Raw genomic sequence first — 27,742 nt, 5'->3', positions numbered from 1 at the left:
TACTTGTTCGTCTTTCTTTCTCCAAAACCAATGGATTGAAATTGGTCGTGAATTTACAATTTTTTTTTGTTTTTTTCACTTCATCGATCTATTTTCAATTAACCAGGATTCATTCGTTCATCATGTGGGGCTTACCAAAAATTATTTACTTCTATTTCATTTCAACGATAAACAAACAATGGAAGTTAATAACTTTCATCTTGCTTCTATCCTCCTTAATTCTTTTCATCCTTTTCCCATTTAAATAAACAATGGGTTAGAGTGTATCTTAATTTCTTATTATATATGATTGTATCATATTGTAATTACTATACTGGGAAAGAGCATTTTTCCGGTAGCTCCATATAATGATCCCAATTTAACCTACATTTTACTCTTATACTATATCTCTAGATCTCAAGAAGGAAGGAGAAGAAAACTCTAAAAAAAACAATATCAAAATGATGGTGGAGGGACATGGTCATCGAGCCATCAGTCATGTGAGTGAGACAGTGAGTCGTATGGTCAACAGTGAATTATTTTCATGAGTTTCAAAAAGGGACATTGCCCTTAAAATAGAAGTTTTTTTTATAATAAGTGTTCATGAGTTTCGAGCCAGAAGCCTAGGCGAGCAACTGGGCCATATTTCTTCTACTGGATGGGCCTGCTGACCCAATTCGATTCCCAGTAAAGTTTTTAAATATATACTTGGCTAGTTTGCTACTTTGCTTTGGTTCATATCATATGTGTGGTTGCACCAAATATATATCATGTGTGGTTGGTGGAGGAAGTATTGTTTTGTTTTGTTTAACTAAATAGTTAAAGATGTATTGAGTTCCAATATCTATAGCTTGCATGTTTACTGTCTAGCCTTCCACTTAACACTGAGCAATGATTAAAAGATTCGAAGAATTGCAAATCAGTTACAAGAATTCAGAAATTCAATATCAATCAATATATGGGTGATATTCATTCAGTCACGCCAAAACTTATTATTGGCTGCAAATAAATATAAACTTTGAAAATCTCTCCTCAGATAGACTGTCTGAACAATTTCCTTCTTTTTCACATGATACGTTAGAAAAGGAGCTCTCCTCTATTCATAAACTTTGCATTCCTCATCAGCAGGGTTTGTCTCGCAGAAATCCTCCAATGGGTCTCCACTCCCCGCTTTAGGTGCCCCTGGCCACTTGCTTGCTACTAGATGTGCCAAATCGACCACTCTTTGGCTGCAATCCCCAACACAGTAACCATCAATAGCGTGATCCATTATAACAAGTAGCTTCAATTCAACCAATTGAATACTGAGACACACAATAACAACTAATAAAAAGAGATATGATTATGAATGTTTTAAGACTTTAGTTTCTATCCAATGCAATGTTAGCACAACGAGAAATCGACCTTAGTATAACTTCTAAAATAATTATTATAGAAATTAACAAACTCACTAAATAATAGTTTATGATTGAATAATAATGTAAAAATCAAATTACAAATGTTCTTATCTAATTCTATCTAGTGAGTATAATGTTTAAAAAATGAGTCAGTGATGAGAGTTTATTATACCAAGTCATGTTCCAACTAACCTGTAACCCCATTCATTGTCATACCAAGCAACCACTTTAACCATATCATCTCCCATGACCATAGTCAAGGAGGAGTCAATAGTAGAGGAAACATCAGAGCAGCGGAAGTCGATAGACACAAGTGGAACATCACACACGTCCAATACACCTTTGAGCGGCCCCTCAGCTGCCTTTCTGAATGCTGCATTCACATCTTCAGCAGTAAGACCCTTCTTCTCAACATTCACAACAAGGTCAACAACTGAAACATTGGGTGTAGGCACACGGAGCGCTATTCCATTGAGCTTGCCCTTCAGCTGTGGCAACACTAGAGACACGGCCTTGGCAGCTCCTGTGCTGGTTGGGACAATGTTAAGTGCTGCAGCCCTGGCTCTTCTCAAGTCACGGTGTGAAGCATCCAAAAGCCTCTGCACAAACACATACACAATTCTTCCTTAGCTCTATATAACTAGTTATTCATTCTCAGTTGGTAGAAATCATTATATCGAGTAAGAATGTTATTTTATATAAAAATGAGAAAAGTAAATATGGATCATATAACTAAAAAAAGTGACGTGACTCTCTAAAAACTCTCAGGATGACTTGTGTATTTTAATTTTGATGATTTATGATAAGATCTAAAGACTAATAGTTATTCTTCTCATTCTCACATCAAAAACCATTCTCACTAGATACATCCCCTTTGAACACATATATTGTAAGTAAAGTAAGGTTGGATTCCAACTAACTTGTGATTGATCAATATTGTACCTGGTCTCCAGTGTAGGAATGCGTGGTTGTCATGGTTCCCTTCACAATTCCTGGAAACATAGACCAAAGGGAAGTGACTTTGAGTCTGGAATATCTCTCTTAAATAATAACTGCCAGTATGATGTTGATGAGTGTTTGCTTACCAAACTCTGCATCCAGGATCTTCACAAAGGGAGCAAGACAGTTTGTGGTGCAGGAAGCGTTGCTGCACGTTGAAGAAACAGTATATAAGAAAAAGAAAATTTAACCGCTAAATAGGAATGAAATATGAATAATCAATCAATTGGCACAAAAACAATGTTTCGTTCACACACACACAGAGCAATGCTTTGGTTGTCACGGACCTTATAATGTTAGAGATCTCATGAGTGTAGTCCCCTTCATTTACTCCGACAACATAAGTTGGAATATCAGCACCCTTTGCTGGAGCAGTGATGATAACCTTCTTAGCACCTGCTTGGATGTGTTTGCCAGCCCCAGGGCCATCCACAAACACTCCCGTTCCCTGAACAAAAATTCACTCATTGATCTTTTTAGGAGCTCTTCAATAAGTAAACAATATTGGATCGTGTTTGAAATAAGTCAAGTAATGGGGACTTTACCTCAATAACAATGTCAATTCCAAGCTCAGCCCATGGAAGCTTAAGAGGGTCCCTGCTTGAAACAACCTTGATGGACTTACCATCAACAGTGATGGTTTCATTGTCTAGTATTTTCACATCTGCCTTAAAGGTTCCCAGCATAGAATCATATTTCAGCAGGTGCGAAGCCTGCAGGAATATATGTGAAGCAGAAGGTTTAGGTCACTAACTATTCTTTCTGTGCCAACAAAACAAACTCAGCCAAGCCAATTAAAAACTTACATTCTTGACACCACCACTGTCGTTGACAACAACGACTTCAAGGGGTGAGTCTTTTCGGCCGTGCCAGCAGCGAAGGAAGTTTCTACCAATGCGTCCGAAACCATTGATTGCCACCTTCAACTTGGCCACTGTCTCTCCCCTCACAGGAGTTGATCCATTGGTCTGCTTTTAATTTTTGCAATTTAGAAAATATAAACAAACATAGAAGGCTTACTTAAGGTGTCATCCATTTGTTATGAACTTATGATATTCCCTTCATAGCTTATTACGTAGTTTTAAAAGTAATAATTAAAAAGCTATGCATTTTTCATGGCAATTTCTGTAGCATACATGTTATGTTATGAATCTAACATTTTCTAGATATATATTGAGCTTATGTAAAAAAAGAAAGAAAGATATATATTGAGTTGTTTGAGATTCCCCAATGAAGAACACAAAGAAAGTAAGAGCTATTATATATCTATAATCCATACAAGCATGAAGGTAACTCTCATGATCATCCAATCAAATGGGAATGGATTCAAATATAACTATTAAGAAACTAACCTTGGGAGTGAGTTGGGAAGCTACAAGATCAAAAAAGGAAGATTCTCTAGCACTGTTAGCATATGTGACACATGAAGTGGATCTAAGCCCAGAGAATTCTGTCACCTCAAGTCTCTGCTAGCTCAAGCAAAGTGAAGTTAAAAATATATTAAGGTGATGAAACCAAAAAACCATGCAGGTGACATGTTAATAATTATGCAAGAAATAGACCTTTAAGGCGCATTGGGTTGGGAAAGAGTGAGAGGCCTTGGATGGGAACCTTGTGTTTGAAGGGATCCTTGTAGAAGCAAGAGCCGCGTGGGTGGCCATGGCAGCAACAAGGCTTTACAACAACTTTCTCTCTGTGAAGTTTATATCAACAAGTAAGTTGCATTTCCTCCTCTTGTTTTATTCTTTGCAGATTTTTCTAGAGCTGCTTGTCAAAAAAATAATAAAATGAAAATTATGGTTGCTGGGGAGTAACGGGAACGAGTGGTGAATAAGTTGTAAGAAAAATCTATAGGATAAGATAATGTTTGGACCTCAATGTTTTCCAATATACCGACTTCATTTTTCGAGCCACGTATTATTATTATTATGGCCCTTCATTAATTTCCTAGCTAGCTATATATGTCCCTGCTAATACTTAAAAAGTTTCTTTTTTGGCCTCAAGAGAAGAGGGAAAAAGAAAATGTCATACCACACAAACCATACTTTCCATCCGTACGTTCTTCTGATAAAGAAACTAGCTAGGGGATTATAAGATTTGGTTAACAGTGAAGGGAGAAAGAAGAGGATGGAGTTTGAATCTCTTAATAACAAAAAATAATAAATAACACATTTATCGTTTAAAAAAAATATAGGAACTAACCAGTAAATATCTCGTATTTTATCTGGGAATTTATAAGTTTATTTAAATGGTAAAATTGAATTAAAAAACTTCAATTTTAATAATATAAATAAATACAATTAAAGAGAAAAAAACTAGAATGTTACAAAATAAATTAAAAAGTATATACATAAAAATTAGAAGTAATTATTTTTAAATGATGAAATATGAGGAAAAAGGAAATACTTGTTTCAAAGTTAACTAATAATGTAAGACATTTTGCAATATAAAAGTATTAAACAATCACATAAGGCAAAGATAATACAATAGAAAGTGTTCTCAATTTCAATAGTGAAGAATTTAATTTCCTTTTATAGGTGTGAATTTAAAAAACAATGTAGCATGAGGAAGAGATGAAAAACTAAATAATTATTTTTCATGTTTTTTTTTTAAATTAGAGTGATTATGAAATGTTAAAAAATAATAACTTTTAAAAGAAAACAAAATAAGCCTATTATTTCATTCCCTTCAGAATAAATTAAAATGTGGCAATTTATGTATTTCATAAGAAACAATAGTTGAAAAATAGCAACAAATTGTTCTAGCACTATATTTTTTCTAATTTGTCAACATCTAGCTGGGTTGATAAGTTTCTTACACTATTTTTAATTGCTACTGATACAAAAAATCTTCTCTCCAATTTATATTGGGTGTATTTCTCTTGGGAACAAAACAAAAAGCAAACACGAAACCAAGCCTTAATTATCATTTTCAGGAGTACTACCTTAATTCATGAATAGTTAAGACTTAATAAAAAAAATTAAAGTATACTAATAAAGTAAAAAAAAGTAATGTTTTATTAGTATAAGAAACGTCATTGGACCAAATTTTTTTCAATAAAAGACATATATGGATCAGTTATGACGAGAAACCAAAATAAAATATGAAAACAATATGTCTTTATTTTAAGAATTTAAATAACTTTACTTTATACGATAAATGTTCTTCACCTAATTAATTTAATATGCTTCTTTATTAAATTTATTTTTTTATACATTGAATCCAAATCTAATAGTCTAACTTTTTATACCTACAAATTCAATTTAAATTGTTTAAATTAATTTTTACTAAGGATCCTAACTAAGTTGATTGAGCCGTGTGTGGTTGAGTAATTATAAACTCCCTAATATTGTATTTGATTCCTATAAATAAAAATATATATATTAGTCATATTTTAATTATTTTTAAATAGAATACAAAACTTCATCAGCTGACTCGCTGAGTACCTCTGTGCCACAAAAATAACCACATTATTACGAAATCCTCATCGTAATACATAAAAGCTAAAACATATGATAAATATTGAAGAATATGAGACTTGTGTTAATTAGTCTATAAATTTGTTATAAAAAAAACACTTCAAGAACCATTCAAGTTTCCCTTCTACAAAGAAGTTTAATTTCGATGCAGTACAGAAATATAATAATTTATTGCAAATAATACAATGCATTCAAATTACATTTTAAAAAACTGAGGCACTTTTATAAGAATTTCGAACTAATTTATTAAAATCTCTAAGAATTTAACTCTTTGTAAAATGAAAGATGTACTTTATCGGTGAAATTATTAAAATTCTAACTAGCAATTTTTAATAAATTAAAATACTCGTCGTCTTATACAAGCCAGATTCAATCTTCAACATGATATGCAACCTCTGTATTTGGAAGAGGGGGAAGGGATCAAAATGCTTGTTTTTAACTTATTGTTTACGCACGATTAAATATAGATTGACAGCTTATCGATTTCATGGTTGCTGCAAAAGTGACAACATCCTAGTATGGAGAATCCAAAGTGACATTGTTCACTATCTAGAGCAATCATCAATAGAAAGATACAAACCAGAAAAGGTTAACTAGAAATTCCAGTATTATGCCAATCATGGAAACTTTTCACTATAACTAAATGGCCAATAGAACACAAGAAATCAGCCATAAAAACAGTACGACTATATACCCACAGTAGCGGTGGCCAAAAACAGAAAACAACTTAGTTTATTATTAAGAAGAAATAGAAAGATATTACAAGAAATTCAAATACATTTTGTACCAACAAGATTTTTACTGGACAGAGTAATAGCCGATTGTGTACCATGACATCACTGCAGCAGTCTCATGTGGCAGCTTCAATTTCATCAGAGTTCACAGCTACTCCATTTGAGGCCTCCTCTGACCTTAGCTGAGCAGAAACATCATCTATGGCAGCATTCAGTTGTTCAATCTTCTCAGCCAGTACTTTCCGGGTTTTCTGCAAATCAAGCAAGCAAATTTTGCCAGCCATTAAAGGAATACCCTTCTCTTAAAACCAACATGTTGCAGCAAGTACCATGTAACATAAGGGCCTCCCAGGAGCAATTCCTCTCATAATATTAGGACTAATTTCATGTAAACTTTTTCAACAGTGTAATCATTATATAAATTTGCCATATAAGTCTTAACTCTTAAGATACAATTGATAAAAAAAATTGAAATTAATCACACAGCAGTTATGGCCTCCAAGCAAAAGGCTACAGCAAGATCAACTATGGCAAGTGCCCTTCATAAAGACAAACATGAAGGATAATATCAAGAGCAAGCAACTGCTCACCTCTAAAGCCTTTTCTTCATCATATATAAACTTTGGCAATTTTCTCATTAACTCCTTCCTGTCAGCTCCAGCTAGGGCCTTGCTGATCTGTGGAAGAATATTTAAGCAATAAAAAAATATTGGTCTGCATCATATAAATTTTACAAAAAAAATTACAATGCAAATCCTACCATCTTTAAAATTTTTAAGATATGTAAAGCCATTGCCAACTACTTGTAATTATGCTACATACATTGTTGACTGGATAAATAAAAGAGGTTAACCAATTTAATTTCAGTATGCAGTTACACAATTGATGAATTGAAGAGCAAGACAAACATCTGAATGTATCCCATTGAACACCAACATCTAGTACTTGAAAAAGTATATTTCAGTAACAAATACTACCTGAGGTGCATACACGCAACCAAGAGTACCAACTATTAATCCTCCCAAGAGAAACCCACCAACAAATACACTAGCACTGCTGGGCCTTCCACCATCACTGTAGTTCCAGAACAAGTAGTAGGTCAAATTAATAACAAATTCATCTAACAACTTCCACGATCAATTTTTTTTTTTTAACTCAAGAATATTTGCAGTAGTGATTTGATGGCACCTGATAATAACAAAAACAACAATAACTACCACTACTATACTATCACCTTCCACAATATGTATAAATATCTAAAAAGTTCAACTTCCTAAAACGGTTCTTCACCATGTTTTTATGTTTCTCCATATGTTCCCACCAAACAACAAAGATAAAATACTTTTCAGTGTATAAATAAGAAAGTTATAGCATGTGTGAAGGAGAAAGTTATAGCACAACAATGAAACACACAGGCCCCAATGTTTGAATAAATAAATAACTGACATTTAAGACCATTGTTGGCAGCTATTTACTGTACTCACGCAGACTTAAAGTTGTCATAACAAAACCAGAAAAACAAAGAGAATACCTATACGTAGCTTGAATTGTTAGAGGCCTTCTGGTTAAAGATGTTTGCATGGTCCCTTGACGATTTAGATTGAGAGAGAAGTTGTATGGTTTGATCTTGACCAGAGAGTGGTCCACCTTGTTTATGGAGGATGCTAGCAAAAGTTTTTGCAACAGTAGACGCTCAGTTAGGAAAAAACATACACAAATGATAGATGAGTCTAGTTGTAGCCAAAGCTTTTGCCAGAGTGCAGAAGCTAGCAAGCGAGTGATATTGAATAGAAGCATGGCAACATTGCATGAAACAAGTATACATAAATCTTTATATAATCTCCCCCTTCCCACCAAGCATGGGGAAAAGAATTGATATAGGTAAAGCATGATTTATAGCTGTAAGTGAATAGATGATCGTAACAAGTAACAACCATACTGCTATATATTTGTATTGTAGCATGCTGAAATCCAAATTGTTACAGAACACTGACCCCAAGAAAAACTCCTCCCATAAAATTAATGGGGGCAAGACAGGGAATTCCCATAAATGAGTGTTGAGCAATCTCAGGTGATAATAACCCAATCAATCATGAAAGAATAACAGGGAAAAAAAATCCAGAAATTCAAAGAAAAATTACATTTTTGAAACACTGACATCGTTAAGGCAGAAACCAGAATTTGAAAACCCTGGAACAAGAACCCACGTAGCTAATCAAATCAGGGGAATGCGCCTGGGTTATTTATTTTATGCTCCAATCCGTTAAAATTGATGAAGAATGTTGAAAAGGAGAAAAAAAAAATTGGAGAGAGAGGTTACCAGATTTGGTTATAGCGAAAGTGGTGGGAAGAGAAGCCATGGCGGAGTTAGGTGCGAGTGAGTATGAACAATGAAATGAATAATTTGTTAGATAATATCACAGCGAGCAAGTGATGATGTAAGTAAGAGAAAGCTAAACACTTTCTTCTCTGGCGATGGGTTCAGACTTCAGACAAATGCGGATATACCCAACTCCTTAAATCTCATCTAAATATTCGGTGCCATATATCTTTTTACATTTTCTATTTTTCATCATCAACAATTCATTTCATTTGCCTTTAAGTCTCAAATGAAAACAAAAAATCAATTAAAAATCTTTATTATATTATAACCTCAGACCTTGGTTTTTTCGTAAAGAAATCTTTATTTTTTTCTAAATAATTTTTTTGTTGACTTCTTTCTAAATAAATTACTTACTTCATAGAGATTATTTTTTAATAATGAAACTGGATAAGTTTGTTAGATGTTGCTTTCGGCTAATTTGTCAATATATTTTTAGTATTTATTAAATAATAAATTAGTTTTTTTTCACGCGAACTAATGTTAATAATTCATTAAACATATCCTGCTTTAGGTAAATCATTAAAATCAGTCAAAAAAAAGGTAAGTCATTGAAAACTGTTGAACATTATATCAATTAATTTTTAAAGATGAACTGGGGTTGGAAAAACAAGTGTTTTCAATTGTCGCTGATCACGATTTATTAAGGTGAATGAGATTAATTGAACAATTGAATCATTGAGCCAAAATAGTAAAAGACAAATACTCTTTCCTTCCCTAATTGTAAAATATAATTGATTAATTAATAGTATTAAATTTATTTTACTTTTTAAATGTATCCTTAATTTTATAGAAAACTTATTCATCTTCTTCAATCTGAAAGAAAAAAAGATAATTAATGTACAATAAAAATGAAATAAAATCTTATAATAAGAAAAAATGTTAATTATATCTTATGAATAGGGATGAAAGTAATACTAATTAATTTGTTAAAAAATTAAATTAAAAATTTATCAAAATAATATTATTAATGTGTTTTATTATAATTTTCAATGTATCTCTATTTTAATTTATTATGATCAGAATGAGTATTATTAATTCTTTAGTTAGCATTCTGAAATATTAGGACACCGATTAACAAGATCAAAAATAAATAAAAATATATATTTTTTAATTCCTAGTTGTTAACTATGATTTCTGTCATTTTTACTATTTTCTCAACAATTAATAAAAATATTAAATATGATAATGCATTTCGTATCTCAAAATGTAAAAGTTGGTAAATATTTCTATATGCAATAATGGGTTTTTTCATCTTGTGATAAAAGTCTTGAACGCCAAACATTAATTTGGTTGTGATTAAACGCTTGAATTTTTTTACAAATTATTTATTTTGGATAATTTGAAAAGTATGCGCTATTAAATATTGCATTAGGGCTCTATTTCGTTGTAAATATTTTACTTATAACTATTAAAGGGATGTTCATAAAGATTCAAAGTTATTCTTTCCTCTTAAAAATAACTGTCGTAAAAGATTTTGTAAATAATTAAGAAAGTTATTAAATAATTTCAATTCTAATTTGTCTGTTTTTTTTCAATCCATTAACATTTTACTATTTCAGTTGTTGAAAATATTAAGAAATAGAATAACAATTCAGTTTTAATTTTTTGAATGGTAAGTAATTATTTTTTTTAAAGTCTAGTTATTATATGATGTTTATTAGAGATTTAAGAGTACAAATGTTTTAACATATTAATAATGTATTCTGATTTTTCTTATACTTTTTTTTAAAATCCTCTTAAAACGCTCATTATCAATATTTTACTCTTTGTTTCATTTATTTGTTCACTTTTGAATTTGAAAGAATATTTTATTTCTATTAAGAAGTTGAAAACAATATTAATTGTTAGGATTTTTTTGTTTTTTACATTTTCAAGTAATCTAAAATTATTGTAGGTATGATTTTTAAATTAAATTTATCATACATAACAATTTTTAATTAGATGATAGCATAATTAAATGTTTATTGTTATCTTTTTATTATATCTTTTCTTTACTTAATTATTAAATATTTTGCACATTTATTATAAGTAAGTGAAAATAACAACGGAATTAATATTAGAAAGTTAAGTGTTGTTTTGATATATATAAAGGCATTAATTGTAAAGTTAATTTATATTTGATCTTTTAAAGTGGATTTTTTTTATAAAAAAAAAAAAAAGCAATACCATGAATGGACGATTCATTGGATATCGTTGGCTGTTGTGGGGGGATAGAATCATATAACGAGACTTGCCTCAGTCAACTCTGATGAAGATTGAGGCATAGCAATAATGGGAATGACCAATATTTTGCAGCTTTTAGTGAGTGGAATGGGTTTAGTTTTCATTGGATTTGGGTTTGACCTTTGTTAACCTAAGCCCATAATAATACCGTCATTATACGCATTTGAGATATTGACACCCAAAAAATGAAAAGGGCCAATGGAGATGTCGTCAATGAACAATAGCAGCTCAAACCCGTTCTCCGGCTTTTTAAACATTAACGAATGTCTTGAATTAGTCAGATTGAACAGACCGAGTAAAGTGAATTAGTCATATTGTTGAGTTGAATTATTCAAATTGAACAAAACAAGTGAGAGGGAACACTTTGCAGTTTGTCCACAATCTGAGGTTATTTCTTATTAAGTACTACTGATTTGTTAATATATGTTTTTTTTAAAAAATAACCATTTTAAAACTTTTTTTAAAAAAAAAATCAAATATCTGAAATTTAAAATAAATTCATTCATCAAAATATGTAATAATTATCAATGTTAACAAAAATTTAGACTTGCGACCAAAAAAATAGTGATGAATTTAAATTAAATATCTTATACATTCAATTAAAAAGAAAACCTTTGTATTGGACGTACATGGGTAGTAAATTATTTGTATACATACTCATTTATAAAAAAAAAAAGAGTAAATACATGTATACTTGGACTAAAATCTATTTAGCGCGAGTAATTCTTTTCCGGTTATCAAAAGAAAAAGAAAAAAAGAAATTCATGGCTATTTTTATAAGTATTTATTGAACTTGATCAAGTTTAATTATCACATCTACTCATTAAAATATAAGTAGAAATTAATTAAAGTAGTCCAAAGTTAATGAAAATTTGGAATTTGAACTAATTACTTTTATTATTTAATTCAATCAAAAAATATTTTAATCAAATAAAGATCTAATGTCAAATTATAAAATCTATGTATGAAGTTCAATATCAATTATTATTATTATTACTAGGGGAAGAGAGGCATGGAGTGCCTCTCTAATTTTTTTTAAATAATAAAAAAGTAGAAGTTAAATATATTTAATAAAAAATAATAGAATAAAAAAAAACAATAATATAAGAATAGTGAGAAGTTAATCTAAGTTAAAAGAAAATTTTAAAATTTAAGAAATTATTTAAAGATAAAATTGTCCCATGGAAGTAATGAGTGATTAGTGGGTGATTAGTTAGTGAGTCAGTTTTAATCTACATATTTAGAGATGATTAATGATTATTGTTACTTTAATATTATTAAAAATAAAGATAAAATAATCTAAAAAAATGTAAATATCAAAAACAGTAACGCAACATATTCTCTTCTTTATATATTGCTATACATTATATTTCATTTTACATTAATGAATTGTTTAATATGTTATATAAATATTATACCCATATACTAATTATTATCAACCAACGAATCCTAAATTAATACTTGGTCCAACAATTTCGAAGGACACGTTCAATATTAAGTCATCAAATCCAACAATTAAATTTACTCGTGGCTGCGGTGTCTCCTAAGATGCAGTAAATGCCCATCAACGACCATCAAGAATATATCACCACTTTCCTCAAAAAATAGGAAAAATATTTCATCACTGAAAACTGATCCAAGAATAAGACTCCACGCATAATAGAACAAACAAGTAAACGATAAGGCTTGTTGCAAACTAAATGAGTAATTAATTGATTGGATCACCAAAACTTTGCCTCAGGTATGATGATTGTTAACTGGCTCAAATGATAAATAAGTAGTATATTACAAACAAGAAAAATAATTTAATGGCATTATTTAGACCTAAACCCCGTGAAACTTAAACATGTAAATCTTCCAAGGGCCGGCTTTAACATTATTATCATATGCTTATTAATTAATTAACGTATTGTTTTCTAGGTACGTATGATTCCCGCAAGAGTAATATATACCATTACCGGTTACGGCCTCGGCGGATAAAACCTGGAAGCATATGATAAAACACCATTCTCTATAGAACTGAATATATATATATATATATATATATATATATATATATATATATAGCATTCTTAACTTAACTCGTACGTCGAGGGTAGAGAAATTGCATTGGTTGTTTGAGAGAAAATTAACATGGCTGGTGGTGCTGCTACTGCAGAAAGAAGCTTAAAGGAGACACCCACATGGGCAGTAGCTGCTGTTTGTTCAGTGTTCATCATCATCTCTGTATTAATTGAACACGGAATCCATTCACTTGGAAAGGTGCTTCATCCTTTATTTATTACTTGAATATCATTTTCCTTTCACTTTCACACACACTCTTGATTATAATTACTTTCTAATTACAGTGGTTTCAAAAACGACATAAGAAGGCCATGAATGAAGCCTTGGAGAAAATCAAATCGGGTAAGCAAAATTACAACGAGGCAAAGTTTTTTTTTTTTGAACTCCCTTCAAATTTTAATTATATGTACGTATATGGTTTTTGTGTTTTGCAGAATTAATGTTATTAGGATTCATATCCCTATTAATAACTTTTGGTACAAAATACATTGCAAAGATATGCATCCCTGTGTCAGCTGGTGACATAATGCTTCCATGCAAGAAGGTGGAAGTGTCAGATTCAGATGATGACTCAAATGACAGAAGGAAGCTACTTTCTTTTGACGACAACGTGGTGGAATGGCGTCGAGTTTTAGCAGCTGCATCTGGGGGTGACTATTGCTCACAAAAAGTAATTAAGAATCGATCCTTAATTAACTCTCATACTAATACTACCCCTTTTCTCAATTAATTAACTCTTAATTGTATGTATTATATGCATTGTTAATTTCTCTCAGGGTAAAGTGCCTTTGATCTCTCAGTCTGGGGTGCACCAGTTGCATATATTTATATTTGTCCTCGCTGTTTTTCACATTTTCTACAGCGTCATGACCATGGTTCTAGCCAGAGCAAAAGTAAGTTAATTAATTACTTTTCCAAATCTAAGATTTTTAATTTACGGTTCTTGATCAGAGCGCATGAATATGATTAATATTCTAAGATGTTCATAAATGAATTGACTGCCTTTTTAAGTTAATATTAAGTCAACTCATTAGAATCAAACAAGTGAATTGGTTTATTTGTATAAGTAAAATGATTAGTTACAACAAATAAGGTCCCAGCATAGTTACTAGATGATTAGATTCTTTAAACATATTTTATTTTCAGAAAAAAATGATTTGCTACATTATGAGAAATAATAATTTTTTATATATCAAATTATATATTTTAAAATGTAGTTAAATGCATAATGAGTCTATACTACCAAACTTTTTTTGACAAAAAAAAAAAAAACACCACCGATATATTGCTTAACAGATGAAGAAATGGAAGGCTTGGGAAGCAGAAACATCTTCCCTGGAGTATCAATTTACAAATGGTAATTCTTATTGCAATTTGTGAAAGCTCTTAATACATATAAATATATACAAAAATATAACATACAATGGAGCTTTGTCTTATGTATTTTCATGATTAACGCAGATCCTGCAAGGTTCAGGTTAGCGCATCAAACATCATTCGTTAGGCGTCACTCTGGTTGGTCTAGGATGCCAGGAATTCGATGGATAGTGAGTTTCATCCATTGTTCCTCAGGAATAAAATGAAAAAAAATATATAATTTATACAATAATTAACAATAAACCATTTTAACTATTTGCCTTTTTTTGATAGGTGGCATTCTTCAGGCAATTTTTCGGGTCTGTCACTAAGGTGGATTACATGACCATGCGGCACGGATTTATTAACGTGGGTGCCAATGCTTACATGTATAGTATATAATTAAATAAATGCAACTGTTTTTAATTAATTGAGTTTGTTACGGAAACCCAAAAACGTGACCAAATGCAGGCACATTTTGCTCCCGATAGCAAATTTGACTTTCAAAAATACATTAAAAGATCCATGGAGGACGACTTTAAAGTGGTCGTGGGTATAAGGTATCTGTCATCTGACCTAAAAGTCACTAACGCATTAATCTTACAAGACTTTTTAATGCCAAGTGTTTTTTTTTTTTACTATATTAGTTTTTGTTTTGCAGCATTCCGTTATGGGTTTTTGCAATCGTCTTTATGCTTGTGAACGTTTACAGTAACTCTCTCTTCATGATATCCCTCTTTTTTAACTGTACACCAACTCACACACGCAACGCACAAACCCGTGTTGTTATTGGCTTACTATTGTTAATTACTTTGTTCCTGCAGAATGGTACACGCTCACTTGGCTATCATTAGCACCACTAGTGGTAGTTCATAATTGAAAAGTTATTAATTATTAACCTGAAAAGAAAATTAATACTACTAACATCCATCGAACTTCATTGCTTTGCAGATACTTCTATTAGTGGGCACCAAGCTTGAACTTATAATCATGGAAATGGCCCAACAAATCCAAGACCGAGCCACAATTGTTAGAGGAGTCCCTATTGTAGAGCCAAACAACAAGTATTTTTGGTTTAACCGGCCCCAGTGGATTATCTTCTTAATTCATTTTACCTTGTTCGAGGTGATAGCTTGTGTCTCTGTATATAAATATAAATTGGGGGTTCGTGTCACTGGAAAATTTATCATATGATTCGAGATTATAACATGTCTATCGTCTCAATTAATTTTTACATGATATATGACTATAAATGTAAATTTACGGGAAAAAGTTAATAAAATTTAGTATCACTTAAAGATTGGTTAAAATTATAATAATTTTGAATCATATAATATTTTCTTTCTCTTTTGTGATTGTGACATGCTTAACTTGTAATACAATTTCATTCAAAGTTATTTATTTGTTGTTTTGCAGAATGCATTCCAAATAGCCTTTTTCTTGTGGACATGGGTAAGTAACCTATATAACCGAGATATTTATTTATTATGAGAAATTTTAAGTTTTGGGGTTTCAAATTTAGAGGATTCATTAATTTTAATGATGTTTTCAAAGTGCAGTATGAGTTTAAGATCACATCTTGCTTCCATGAAAACTTGCCCCTAATACTGACAAGGGTTGTCCTTGGGATAGCCTTACAAGTCGTATGCAGTTACATCACATTCCCTCTCTATTCCCTAGTAACACAGGTATATAATGTCAAACTAACCATCAAATTACTTAATTAAGACATTATTATCCTTTTTTTGTTGCACAATGATCACATTCAGATTCAATCGTATGACCTTATGTATACAATCCTAATTCTTCACCACTAGACCGACTCTAGTGGTTATAAATTATTTCCCTTCTCTTACTATATATATATATTACCTTGAAGATGGGATCTCACATGAAGAAAACAATCTTTGAGGAGCAAACTGCAAAGGCACTTAAGAAATGGCAAAAGGCTGCAAAGGACAAGAGAAAGTTAAGGAAAGCAGGAATAGATATTCCTTCAGGGACTATGAGTGGGGAAACAACACCAAGCCAAGGCACATCACCCTTGCATTTGCTTCACAAGTACAAGCCAAGCCACACAGACACAGATAGTGTTCTTTATTCTCCACGATCATACCAATCTGACACTGACTTGTCCGAGACAGAGGGATCTTCACACCAATTGAATGAAATAACACAAACGCGTCAAGCTTCAAGAAATGGAGAAACTCATAATATCGATTTTTCCTTTGTGAAGCCTTAACGATGACTAATTCTGAAGGACGTGTGCCTGTGTCAACAAAATTAATGGTTAATATATATCAACCAAGATTTCTGTTCAAATTACCACATAAACATGATTAATATAGCAATACAATAGTATAACTGCCCATAAGAGTCATGGGTTGCCCAACCTCTTTCGCAGGCTGATATTCAAATACTCAGCTAGGTCATTTTTTTGCTTTAATATTCTTTTATGACATTCTTAACCAAATAATTTAAGTTACAACCCAAGCAAGGTTTACTGGCTTTCCGGAAGAGGAAAAAAAATCTCAAGTAAAATTTGCTTAGCGTCTATCCATGTGACTATCACATGATTTTCATATCACTTAATGGCTTGAGGTTTTAGACTAAGAGGTGATTCTTTTTAACAATATGTGACCAGTGATTTTTTTTTTTACGAGTTAAAAATGAAATTTGAAAAAAAAAAAGGATCAAATTCATATTTATTATCTATGACTTCTTACTTCTATTTATTTAAAGTCTTCCTTTGCCTTCCAGTGTTAATATCTCATAAAAAAATTTCCAGCCCAACTCCATCTCCTGTTAAGTGTGTAAGCAGTAAGGGACAAAGGCAAAGAGCTATCAACAAACAAAACCACATAAATTAAAACTACAGAAAAATCAAATTACATGTTTTTTTGCGGGTGCGCGATTTTTATCCTTTTGTAGCGGTTCAATGAAAATTGTGCCTTTTCATAACATATTGTCGCGATATTTTTTAATATATACAAACAAAAAAAAAACTTTTTAACAAAATTAATTTAATTATTTATTACTCTTTCCTGTTACCTAATCACTTTAATTCAGATATTTCATCTCTTTTATCTCAAACAAATAATTTATTTTTCACTCTCTTAATCTCTTTCATATTTTTTTATTCATTTTCATTCCTCACAATTTCATATATTTTCTTAACTTTCTACCAAAGATAGGCTAACTCTTAAAAGTAATATAATGAGTGTGTTTTTATTTTATAAATAACATTGAGTATAATTTTTTATTGAATAATTTGTAAATAAAGTTTTTTATTCTAACATTTTATGTTTCATAATAAATAATAATTTTTATCTATCTTTTTGTTTTTATCTGATTTTAAGCTAAAAAATATTGTTAAAACTCAGTATGTATTTGGATCAATTTATTTTAGGAGTAAAAAAAGTAAGTTTTAACACTTATGTTTTATAAACTAATTCTCTTAAAAAATCTAAACATGTACTTCAATTTAACTTTTTTATTTTACACTTTTTTAAGAGCAAAGTAATTTTTTTTTAAAAAAAAAGTAATTTGCAAAAGCATTAAATAATCTAATTGCGGTTGGTAAGTCAAATCGGTATGCTTTTCATTCTTTTCTCTTTCCGTTCTGCATATATGTTATCGGCATATTATTAAACGTTGCTAACAAGTTTCAGCAACTCACGGTATTGCTTTTGTCACTATCATATGAAAGTGACATCGGAAGGAACGGTTTGAACAAAAAGATGATTAGTTGGAAGATTCCAAATCATTATGTTCTAAGTGAGGACGGCTGATTAAATAATTAATTATTGCCTCTGGTAGATTAATAGAGTGATTATATAAAGCTAGTCATCAAAGTATTTCACTAATAAAATAAATAGATTTGAATGCGAGTATTTTTTTTAAGTTAATAAATAAAAGAGTATTTATTATTAAATTAAACTTATCATTAAATTGAACTAATAATAAATGCATCCTTCCTTCTTTACTTTTTTTAAAATAAATTTTAATTTAAATACACTAATGTAAAATTTGTTTAGTCTATCATCCAATCATATATTCTTATATATATATATATAAATTATTAACTCTAAAGAATATGACTTCTTAACTATCATATATTTTCTGTAAAAATAAAATAAAGTCATATGCGTTCATTCTTATTTGATTTACAATAATTTAGTTGAGTTATATATTAAAGATTAATTGAAGTCAAAATAAGCTTCAAAGTAGTATTTATGGAAAACTTATTCATTAATAAGATTTTCATATTAACAATAAAAAAATCAAATCTACATTCTTACTTGTCAATTAAACATTCTTTGTTGGCTATCAGATATCTCCGTACAACAACAAATTCATCCAGACATATTCCAACATTATGTAGAAACGTAACAGTCACACTCAAATGGGGATTTTCAGCAAGTCAGAGTTTATTTTATGAAAAACTGATATAATATCATATCAATCGGTCTCTAACCGACATGTAAATATGTGACACCTAACACGGATAATTTATGTTCAGATAAACATTATTAATAAAGTTGTTAAAAAAAGTTTATATAACATGAGAAAGTGTTAAATAGAAGAGGTTTTTTTTTCAGTCAAAAAGCAAGAGTTTAATTTTTTGTTAGGAAAACATTTCTGTACAAACATTTATAACTAAGTAACCTAGTTTGACAATCACTAATTAAGAATATTAGTTTTTTTTTGTTTCATAATTAAAAAAATTAGTTTGATATATACGTAAGAAAAAAATTAATTTTGTAAAATTTTAATGATTTTTTTATCTCGACATGTAATGTAATTGAGTACTCCAAAATAGTATTCTTTTGAAAAATAATTTAATTTTCTTCCCATTTTATTTAACTATTTTCCACATGTATGCCAATAATACTTCATGTGAAAATTGTTTACGTGGACAAAAGTCTCCACCAGAAAGGGAAAGTCATTTTTTAAAAATTTCCACATCAATTAATATGTTTACATGCCATTGTTCTATTAACTTTTATCTAAAGATTAACAATGTGAGATGTTCACTTATAATAGATTTTGATCCTGGTCCTCTATCATCTATCTAGCCTCTCTTTTAGGGGACATAGGATTGATTTGAGTAATTAAGAAAGAAGAAATTAACTATTAATATTTATCAATAAAAAACAACATCACCTTTTTTCAAACACGACTGAGCCACTCACATCTCTGTAGGCGGACAGCACCTCCGTTAACCACCTTAATAGAATACTTATCATATACTAGTATTACTTCAGGTATCATTAATACCAATAACAGAAAATGAATAATAAAAATAAAGAAACTGAATATCTACCGAGCATGTTTTAAAATTTATTTTTGCCAAAAATTATATTATTTCTACACTTGGAATACATATTTTGAGTTTAAATCTTCATATATTATTTGTTTAAATTTTGTTTACACTGTTAAATAATTAAATAACATCTTTATTTTATTTTCTTTATTTTCTATAAGTATTCTTATTCGGAAGCAATTTTATTTGAGACACAATTAGACACTAAATATAGATATTTTTCTAAAAGAATTCAAATCTTGATTCATTATAGACTCAACTTGTATTTTAAATAAAATATTTATTACAAAAATTAATGATTTTTAATGATATGATAATTCAAGATTAGTTGATAATATATATATATATATATATATATATTCTATCAGTTTATTTTAATTAAATTAATATATTTTTAAAATTAAATGATCTATAATTTAATGATTATAATTATGATATTAAAAAGGAAGAAACCTAGGATTTTTATTTGCATATAATTGATACACGTTATTATACTGATAACCAACTAACTTTTTAATATACAATTACTTATTACTTTAATTGAGTTAAAAAATAAAGTATTGAAAATGAAAATATAAACGGACATTAATATTTCCCAATTCAATTTTGTTAGGAGTAGGTTGTGAGAAAATGTTTGATGTGAGTGTGACTTTCATATTTCATATTTCATTCCAGTTGAACAAATGAATGAATACAAAGACAAGGAATTAAAGGGTATAGGAGAGGAGAGTAATTACGAAGGAGTAGAAATGAAATGAATAAAATACGGTCCATTCTTCAAGAGACAGTGATCATTTCTTCATCATAAATAATTTATTTATTCCTTAAATGATCTGGTTTAATAAGTAAATTTTAATTTATTGGATCTTTTAATAAAATCAAATAAAAAGCTCCAAAGACATCATCCTGGGAGCCCAAACAAAAAATATATATAAACCGATAATATTTCCTCCCAAAATAATATTCTTACATGATTTTACATATATACAATAAAAATAAAAAATAATAATAATTAAAAAAACTAACCTTACGCCATCATTAATTTATTTATAAATTTATTATCTTCATTATTAATATTATAAACAATATAAATAAAAAACATAATCAATGTTACCTTAAAAAAATAAAAGATAACAATTAAAGTTTTCCTACCATTGCAAAGAGCAATAATGTATAATAATAGTGGGAGAGTGGGAGAGTGAGTGAGTGCCCTCATCTCACCTTACTCTTTATTCTCTCATCCTTTCTCACTCTCACATCACCCAACAACCTCTTACATTACTTCTCTCTCTCTCTCTCTCGGGTTGAATTTGACTTGGCAAACCCTAGCCTGGGAATTCAGAGAACTGGTTGCTCTGCTATTCCGAATCGGTTTCGAGTTTGCAGCATTAGGAGCAAAGTTTGAAGAGGGAAGTGGATGCTCCTTTTGTGTGGAAATGCTTCTGATTTGGTAGTAGTCCGTTAGAGTTTCGGTCATGGCTAGGCGTCATGGATGGGAGCTCCCCTTTCACACTTTTCAGGTACACTGGTTTTTCAATGCCGCAATCATGTGCAACTTTATTTTTTTCTCAGTTTCAGATGAGGTCTTTCTTTCAACTTTCCTCCAAATTTTCCATCTTCTTCTACCCTTTTGACTTTCTCCTTTACCTCTTTCCCATTTGATCCAACTGCATTGTTTTTCTCTGTGGTTTATTATGTTTTTCCGCTGTCAATTGATGTTCTATATTTATGCGGAATCTCATGCGTTTTGTCGTTTCCACGCCTTTTCTCTCTCACTTTCTGGGGGCGATTCTGTTTTTTCAAATCCAATATCCATCTACCAAATATTCTTTTTTTTTCCTTCCTTTTTCCAGCATAGAAACCACGCCAATTACTTTAGCATTATTGTGCTTCTTCATTTCAGGCTATGAATGTAGTGTTATCATAATATTTTCTCATTTGCAGAAAGATAAGTTTAAGAGTCATCATGTAGATGGAGTGACACTAAAAATTAAACCACAACCCTTCACCATATTCTTTTGTAGGTGTGGTAAATTCTTGGGTATAAATATTTTGAAATGTTGATTTTAGTCCCGAAAAAATTAGTATGTTTTTAGCCCCTACAATCTAACAAGAAACACATTTTAAACACATTTTTGTAGTCCTGACGAGGGACTAAAACTACATCACTTTTGGTAAATGTGTGGACTAAAAACACCTTAAATTTTTCTAGGAACTAGAATCAACAGTTCAAACTTTTTTGGTGAACCTAAATACTTTCACAATGCTGCAAATTGCCTAGTATTATTTTAGTTTTCATGTTTTAGAATTGAATATTTGTGTATTCTCATATAGTTTTTTTTCCCTGCTTATGATTCATGAACAGGTCGTGGCTATAACAGTATTTTTCTTGCTATCTATAGCATATTATGCTTTCTTTGCTCCTTTTCTTGGAAAGGACATCTATGAATATTTGGCTATTGGTGTTTACTCTGTATTGGTAAGCGGTACTCTGATTCTTCTCTGCTCATGTGTTTTTTCATACTGCAGATTCGTTCTAACAATGGGATTCAATATTCCTTCATTGACTTGAACTTAAATGTTGAACTGCAGGCTCTCTCCGTGTTCTTTCTTTATGTTCGATGCACTGCCATTGATCCTGCTGATAAGGGAGTCATGGTTGATTGTGACAAGACATCAAAGAATAGATCAAAACTTGATGAAGAGTTGGCAGGTTGGACTTTGAATGCTACTGACATCTATTGATTTTTAAGTTTATTCTTGGGAACAGATTTGTTAGAAATAATGTAATTATAGGAATAGAGCAGATAATACATTATGTAATTATGTTAATTAGAGTAACTGTATATTCTTGTAGTTGTTTTGTAATTATCGTTGTATTTAGGACTCTTGTATTGTTTTGTAATTATGTAATTATGTTAATTAGAGTAACTGTATATTCTTGTAGTTGTTTTGTAATTATCCTTGTATTTTGGACTCTTGATATAAATACCTGCTCTGTTATGTTAGTCAACACACGGAATTCATCCTATGCTTTTTGTTCTCTCTCTTTTCTCAACAAGATTCAAATTATGATTCAATCACAACTGTTGACAGGTCCCATAAATTTAGTATATTTTTTGTTTGATCAACAGTGCTTGCTAAAACACCAAAATAAAAGAAGTGCACTGAATTTAATTTTACAGTAATGACACTGTTGGACTAGGTTGTTTCTTGTTAATGGTTGCACACAAAACCCTAAATCAGTTGTAACAGATTTATATATGCCTTTTTTGTAGGTCTGGAACTTCTTATTTAGACTTTTACTTGCCCTATGAAATTATGAATGTACAGTCACTTTGTTTGTTACTTCCTATATTGGCTTATAGCTTTACAGACAAATTGTCATATGAATTTATTATCTTAATTGATTTGACCATGATACTTGCTTAGAATATATTGGGATATGATGGCAGCAATTGATATTTTCCTATGCCTTTAATAGCAATTTCTAGTGTAATTTGATAGTTTATTTAGTTTGCATCTCCTATTGCAGAACCCAGCAAGATGGGACTAAAGGGTGATGGAATGTCTGATCGGCACAATTCAAATTGGTGCTCTAAAGTTGGATGTTTCTTCTGTGGTTTCCTTGTTAGAGAAGATTGCTGTAGTAATGAAGAAATTAGTCTACAGCAACAGTCTGGGGAAGAGGAGGCTTTGTTCTGCACTTTGTGCAATGCTGAGGTTGATACGAGCTATCTGAAAAATCTTATTTAGTTTTCCATTACTTCTTCAAATAAATCAAAAAGAGAAAAACAAGTGATGAAAGGAAAATAGAGAAGAAAAATATAATATATATGGTCTCGTAGAATGCAACACAGTTTGATTCTAAGTAGAATAATCCAAATTTATTTCCTAAAACTGCCATGCTTATAGGCAAAACAGGAAAAGTTCTGTTATAGAGATCCCTTTCTTGATGCTTCATGTTTGTTCAAGAATAAATACAGCCCCTTTCAATGAATAGTAAGTCAGAGTCTTTTTGATTTGAGAAAACATTTTCTGTTTTAATTTTCTGTTTTCGTAAATAATTATAAAATACCTCCTTGATTTCACTTTGTTTCTTGTTTTTTTTATTTTAAAATATCTAGTTGAAGAGTTTTCTTTCCTTTCCTTACCTCACCAGAGTATTGAAAACCATGATGTATTTACATCTTTTTAATTATATTTTGCAGGTGCAGAAGTTTAGTAAGCATTGTCGAAGTTGTGACAAATGTGTTGATGGATTTGATCACCATTGTCGGGTAAATTGTGTTCTAATCCCACCCTAAGTCAGTTATTGGGTATTTTTATACTCACTTTTGTAGTGTCCTAGCCTGAGGTCTAATGGTCCATTGTCATACTAATAAAAAATTGATAATAAAAAAAGAGGTCAGGTCAACCTTTTAAATGCTCACTTTTACAGTTGTCCCTTTCAGAAAAGATTTTTTCCCCCTTCTGTTCTTTGGAGTTATTGTTTGTCTAATTGTCTCTAATGCATGATAATTATTTTTCTTCGAAGTTATTTTGCCTGTAATACTTGCAAGTTGCAATGTATAATTTTTTGATGTTTTGGACTTGAGATGTTGTGTGCAGTTGTGCACTTGTCATTACTCACGTGTTTTCCGTACCTATTAGGTTCTTCAAAAATTCATTATCATCTTATACTTTCTTTGTTTTGTTCAGTGGTTGAACAATTGTGTTGGAAAGAAGAATTACATCACGTTTGTGTGTCTTATGGCAGTGAGCCTAGTTTGGGTAAGTTGCATAAAGTTCATCTTGAATCTAGTTCCTCACCCCCCCTCTGGTCCTTCAGTTTCACAGAGAAAATTCCTTCCAGATTAGAATTTTTGTATTTTTCTTACTTAATCCTCATACATGTCACAGCTTATAGTTGAATGTGGAGTTGGGATTGCAGTACTTGTCAGATGTTTCGTTGATAAGAAAGGTACAGAGAATCAGATAGCTGAAAAACTTGGAGCTGGTTTCTCTCGAGTCCCATTTGCTATTATTGTGGTACATTCACTCTTTTTCTTTCAGATTTTTATTCTCCATTTTTATATAGGATAAACTGAAATAAACTTTACCTGACAAATGCTACTTTTGTATATGCTATGAGTTCTGTTTGCAGGAATGGTGCATAATGAGCTATGGGCCTTGTATGGGTTTTCAATAGACTTTTTCATTTGCATCTTCTATTGGTGCACATCTCATGTTAACTTAAAATGCTGGATTCTTTCTACTGATGGGACCCCTTATTTGGCTTGAAATGTCAAAAATATGCATTGATATAAAACATTTAATTCAATCTCATACATACTTTTTTCTTAAAAACATTAGTTCTTTTGTTGTTGGTTAGTGATCCTGATTGGAAAATTTATTGGTTGTGTTTGCCAAAATTATTCAACATAAACTTAAACTAATTATCATTATCCATTCTTTGAACATCATTAACTATTTGAATGGTTAATTGTTCCTAAATGATAATGTTCTTTACCAAGAATTTCTTTCTTGTTATTTTCACTTCAATAAAGTATGAATTGCTATTTTTTACATAATTTTCAATCCTTTAACAGGCCATATGCACAGCAGTTTCATTCCTTGCAACTGTACCTTTGGGAGAATTATTCTTTTTCCATATGATCCTGATACGAAAGGTATATTCATGAACTTTTCCTCCTATTGACATGTATATTCTAAGCTGTCTTTTTCTTTTACAGGGTATCACAACTTACGAGTATGTTGTTGCCATGAGAACTCTAAGTGAACCACCTGGGCCTTCAGTTGATGGGGGTGAACAGCAGAGTCTACCATCGTCTCCTACTAGTTCAGCTGTCACTGCAATGAGTGGAAGAAGCTCCGTTGGAATGAGTATACAGTACAAAGGTGCCTGGTGTACACCGCCAAGGATCTTTATGGACCACCCGGTACTGCCATCTTTGTGTAATTTGCCTGAATCACATATGACCAGTAATTTCATTGAAAGATGTCTTTCCCATCATTGAACATTACATATAGACAATTATGGTGAGAGAGATAGGACAGGAGAGTTGAGTGGAACAAAATGATTTTGCAAAACACAATATGCAATAGCTCTATTATAGGAAGCTGTTGTTCTTTGAGACAGTATGTTCTATATTTTTGCTTATATAGTATGAATTTCCATGGTCAATAGAAATAAACAACTGCTATAGGTGAACAGTTAAAAGCAAAAGTGGTGCATTGTTTAAATGCATGCCCTATAAGAACTGTCACAAGAGCTACTGTGCTTTCTGCAATAAATTAAGTTCTCATTTTATGTTGATTAACTATCTGGCCTTGGATAAGCAGGATGAAATTATACCACATTTGGAGCCGGGACGCCTACCATCCACTGTTGATCCAGATGCCGTACAACCACCTGACAAAGGGAGAAAAATGAACCAGCGCCCTGTGCGTATAAGTGCATGGAAACTTGCAAAATTGGATTCTAATGAGGCAACTAAGGCAGCTGCTAAGGCCAGAGCATCATCGTCTGTGCTTCGTCCAATTAGTTCTCGACCTCATGCGTATGATGTTGATCATGTATCCAGTAGCAATGTGAGTGGAAGAAGCAGCCCAATCAGCAATCAAGGATTTCATATAAAAAATGATACAGTGGGGACATCAAGGTTATCTCCTTCCAAGAGCTCGTACCCTCCTAGTCAAGCAAGCAAGGATGACATAGATGCATCATGCCAACACAGTATGAGTAACTTTAGCAGTCCACGAGTCTCCAACCTTACTCCTTCACCAATGCAGAGGCCAGGTTTGAACAGAGACCATTTCAACCCCATGTATCAACAACCATCGGGAAACCAGTCTCCTTCGTCAGCTAAAGGAAGTGAAGGGAACATAAATCCAGTTCACGACAATGTGCCACGTGTACCAATGAGAAGCAACACCTTAGCTGTTTCAGATAATAGAAGATCGTCAGTGTTTTGGGATCAAGCAGCTGGACGCTTTGTCTCGTCCTCATCAAGAGGTCCCGGAACAGAATTATTGTACACGGGCCGTTCTATATTTTTTGGCAGCCCCGTTGTGAATGAACAGCCAAGTACAGGAACAAGAAGTAGCAGTTCAGTAGTAGCTGGTATTCCGGATAGAGATTCTTCTACATTAAGGGATTTTCAGCAAGGTAGATCACATAGGGGTGGCCAGCTTCCTGTGTTTGTTCCTGGTTGTGGTTATGCCCAGCAAAACAAGTTTCCTTAGATTGCCTCCTTGTTACGGCAACTGTTTTTTATCCTTTTTTATTTTATTTTTTTTAAATTAACTAAACTTTTTAAATGTCCGTCTTTTTACTTCATCGTTTCCCCCTTATGACGGTATGAGTGCATTCGCCTTTCCATCTGTATAGGCTAATGAATGGATCACGACCTTTTACTGTACAAAATTATTGACCACTATCTTTGCATTTTAAGTTTGAATATGAACGTGAATATTCAGAGAGTAGTAGTTCACATGTAGCTTTGAGTACTGAGTAGTTTATAAGTTTATTTTATTAACTTAAAGTGGTTGTAATTTTTTTCCTTACTATTTTAGTACATTTCCTTTCTTTTATCTTTTTTTTTTCTTAATGGTTTTCAAAAGAAATGTATAAATGAATAGAAATAAATTATTTTAATTATTATTTTCTTTTTACTATTTTTTTTTTGGGGGGGGGGGGTTCATATAATATTATTTATATTAATGGTTACACAATGTTTAATAATTTTTTATCTTTTAAAAAATTAAAAGGATTTTAAAATCAATAAAAAAACTAAAAC

At 31.1% G+C, this 27,742-nt stretch overlaps 4 protein-coding genes across 7 annotated transcripts; 2 read left to right on the top strand and 2 right to left on the bottom strand.

Moving 5' to 3' along the window:
• Window positions 1-902: 902 nt before the first annotated feature.
• Window positions 903-4,175, bottom strand: LOC100806482 (glyceraldehyde-3-phosphate dehydrogenase B, chloroplastic-like). Of its 2 annotated transcripts, none has more exons than XM_006577787.4 (9): window positions 3,938-4,175; window positions 3,728-3,841; window positions 3,182-3,346; window positions 2,921-3,088; window positions 2,663-2,823; window positions 2,462-2,523; window positions 2,319-2,368; window positions 1,569-1,975; window positions 903-1,208 (listed from the first exon to the last, which is right to left on the bottom strand). In XM_006577787.4, the coding sequence occupies exons 1-9, from the start codon at window positions 4,034-4,036 to the stop codon at window positions 1,076-1,078; spliced, it is 1,359 nt and encodes a 452-aa protein (XP_006577850.1). In that variant the 5' UTR covers window positions 4,037-4,175; the 3' UTR covers window positions 903-1,075. The 2 variants fall into 2 exon arrangements, with proteins under 2 accessions (XP_006577850.1, NP_001240080.1); NM_001253151.2 differs by having other exon boundaries at window positions 3,182-3,343; window positions 3,938-4,084.
• Window positions 4,176-6,462: 2,287 nt separating this feature from the next.
• On the bottom strand, window positions 6,463-9,161 carry LOC100306344 (uncharacterized). 2 transcript variants are annotated; one of them, NM_001250407.2, is made up of 5 exons: window positions 8,909-9,161; window positions 8,120-8,252; window positions 7,566-7,662; window positions 7,179-7,265; window positions 6,463-6,839 (listed from the first exon to the last, which is right to left on the bottom strand). In NM_001250407.2, the coding sequence occupies exons 1-5, from the start codon at window positions 8,946-8,948 to the stop codon at window positions 6,705-6,707; spliced, it is 492 nt and encodes a 163-aa protein (NP_001237336.1). In that variant the 5' UTR covers window positions 8,949-9,161; the 3' UTR covers window positions 6,463-6,704. The 2 variants fall into 2 exon arrangements, with proteins under 2 accessions (NP_001237336.1, XP_040870427.1); XM_041014493.1 differs by having other exon boundaries at window positions 8,730-8,952.
• A 4,102-nt stretch (window positions 9,162-13,263) lies between these two features.
• LOC100810044 (MLO protein homolog 1) lies at window positions 13,264-17,006 on the top strand. 2 transcript variants are annotated; one of them, XM_006578962.4, is made up of 14 exons: window positions 13,264-13,456; window positions 13,543-13,600; window positions 13,693-13,928; window positions 14,035-14,151; window positions 14,555-14,615; window positions 14,720-14,805; window positions 14,909-14,983; window positions 15,086-15,174; window positions 15,276-15,325; window positions 15,439-15,479; window positions 15,566-15,739; window positions 16,031-16,066; window positions 16,174-16,302; window positions 16,494-17,006. In XM_006578962.4, the coding sequence occupies exons 1-14, from the start codon at window positions 13,328-13,330 to the stop codon at window positions 16,854-16,856; spliced, it is 1,644 nt and encodes a 547-aa protein (XP_006579025.2). In that variant the 5' UTR covers window positions 13,264-13,327; the 3' UTR covers window positions 16,857-17,006. The 2 variants fall into 2 exon arrangements, with proteins under 2 accessions (XP_006579025.2, XP_040870674.1); XM_041014740.1 differs by having other exon boundaries at window positions 13,316-13,456; window positions 13,755-13,928.
• A 4,118-nt stretch (window positions 17,007-21,124) lies between these two features.
• LOC100798857 (protein S-acyltransferase 21) lies at window positions 21,125-27,428 on the top strand. Its single transcript, XM_003522961.5, has 10 exons — window positions 21,125-21,460; window positions 22,306-22,419; window positions 22,533-22,653; window positions 23,476-23,663; window positions 24,152-24,220; window positions 24,642-24,713; window positions 24,843-24,971; window positions 25,532-25,612; window positions 25,676-25,882; window positions 26,286-27,428. Exons 1-10 carry the CDS (start codon window positions 21,416-21,418, stop codon window positions 27,186-27,188), a joined length of 1,929 nt encoding a protein of 642 aa, XP_003523009.1. The 5' UTR covers window positions 21,125-21,415; the 3' UTR covers window positions 27,189-27,428.
• The last annotated feature ends 314 nt before the right edge of the window (window positions 27,429-27,742 follow it).

This window comes from Glycine max, chromosome 4 (assembly GCF_000004515.6).
Source record: "Glycine max cultivar Williams 82 chromosome 4, Glycine_max_v4.0, whole genome shotgun sequence".
NCBI classification, from domain to species: Eukaryota; Viridiplantae; Streptophyta; class Magnoliopsida; order Fabales; family Fabaceae; genus Glycine; species Glycine max.
The sequence above is the reverse complement of the archived record's forward strand: the minus strand, read 5'-3'. Positions and strand labels throughout refer to the sequence as shown.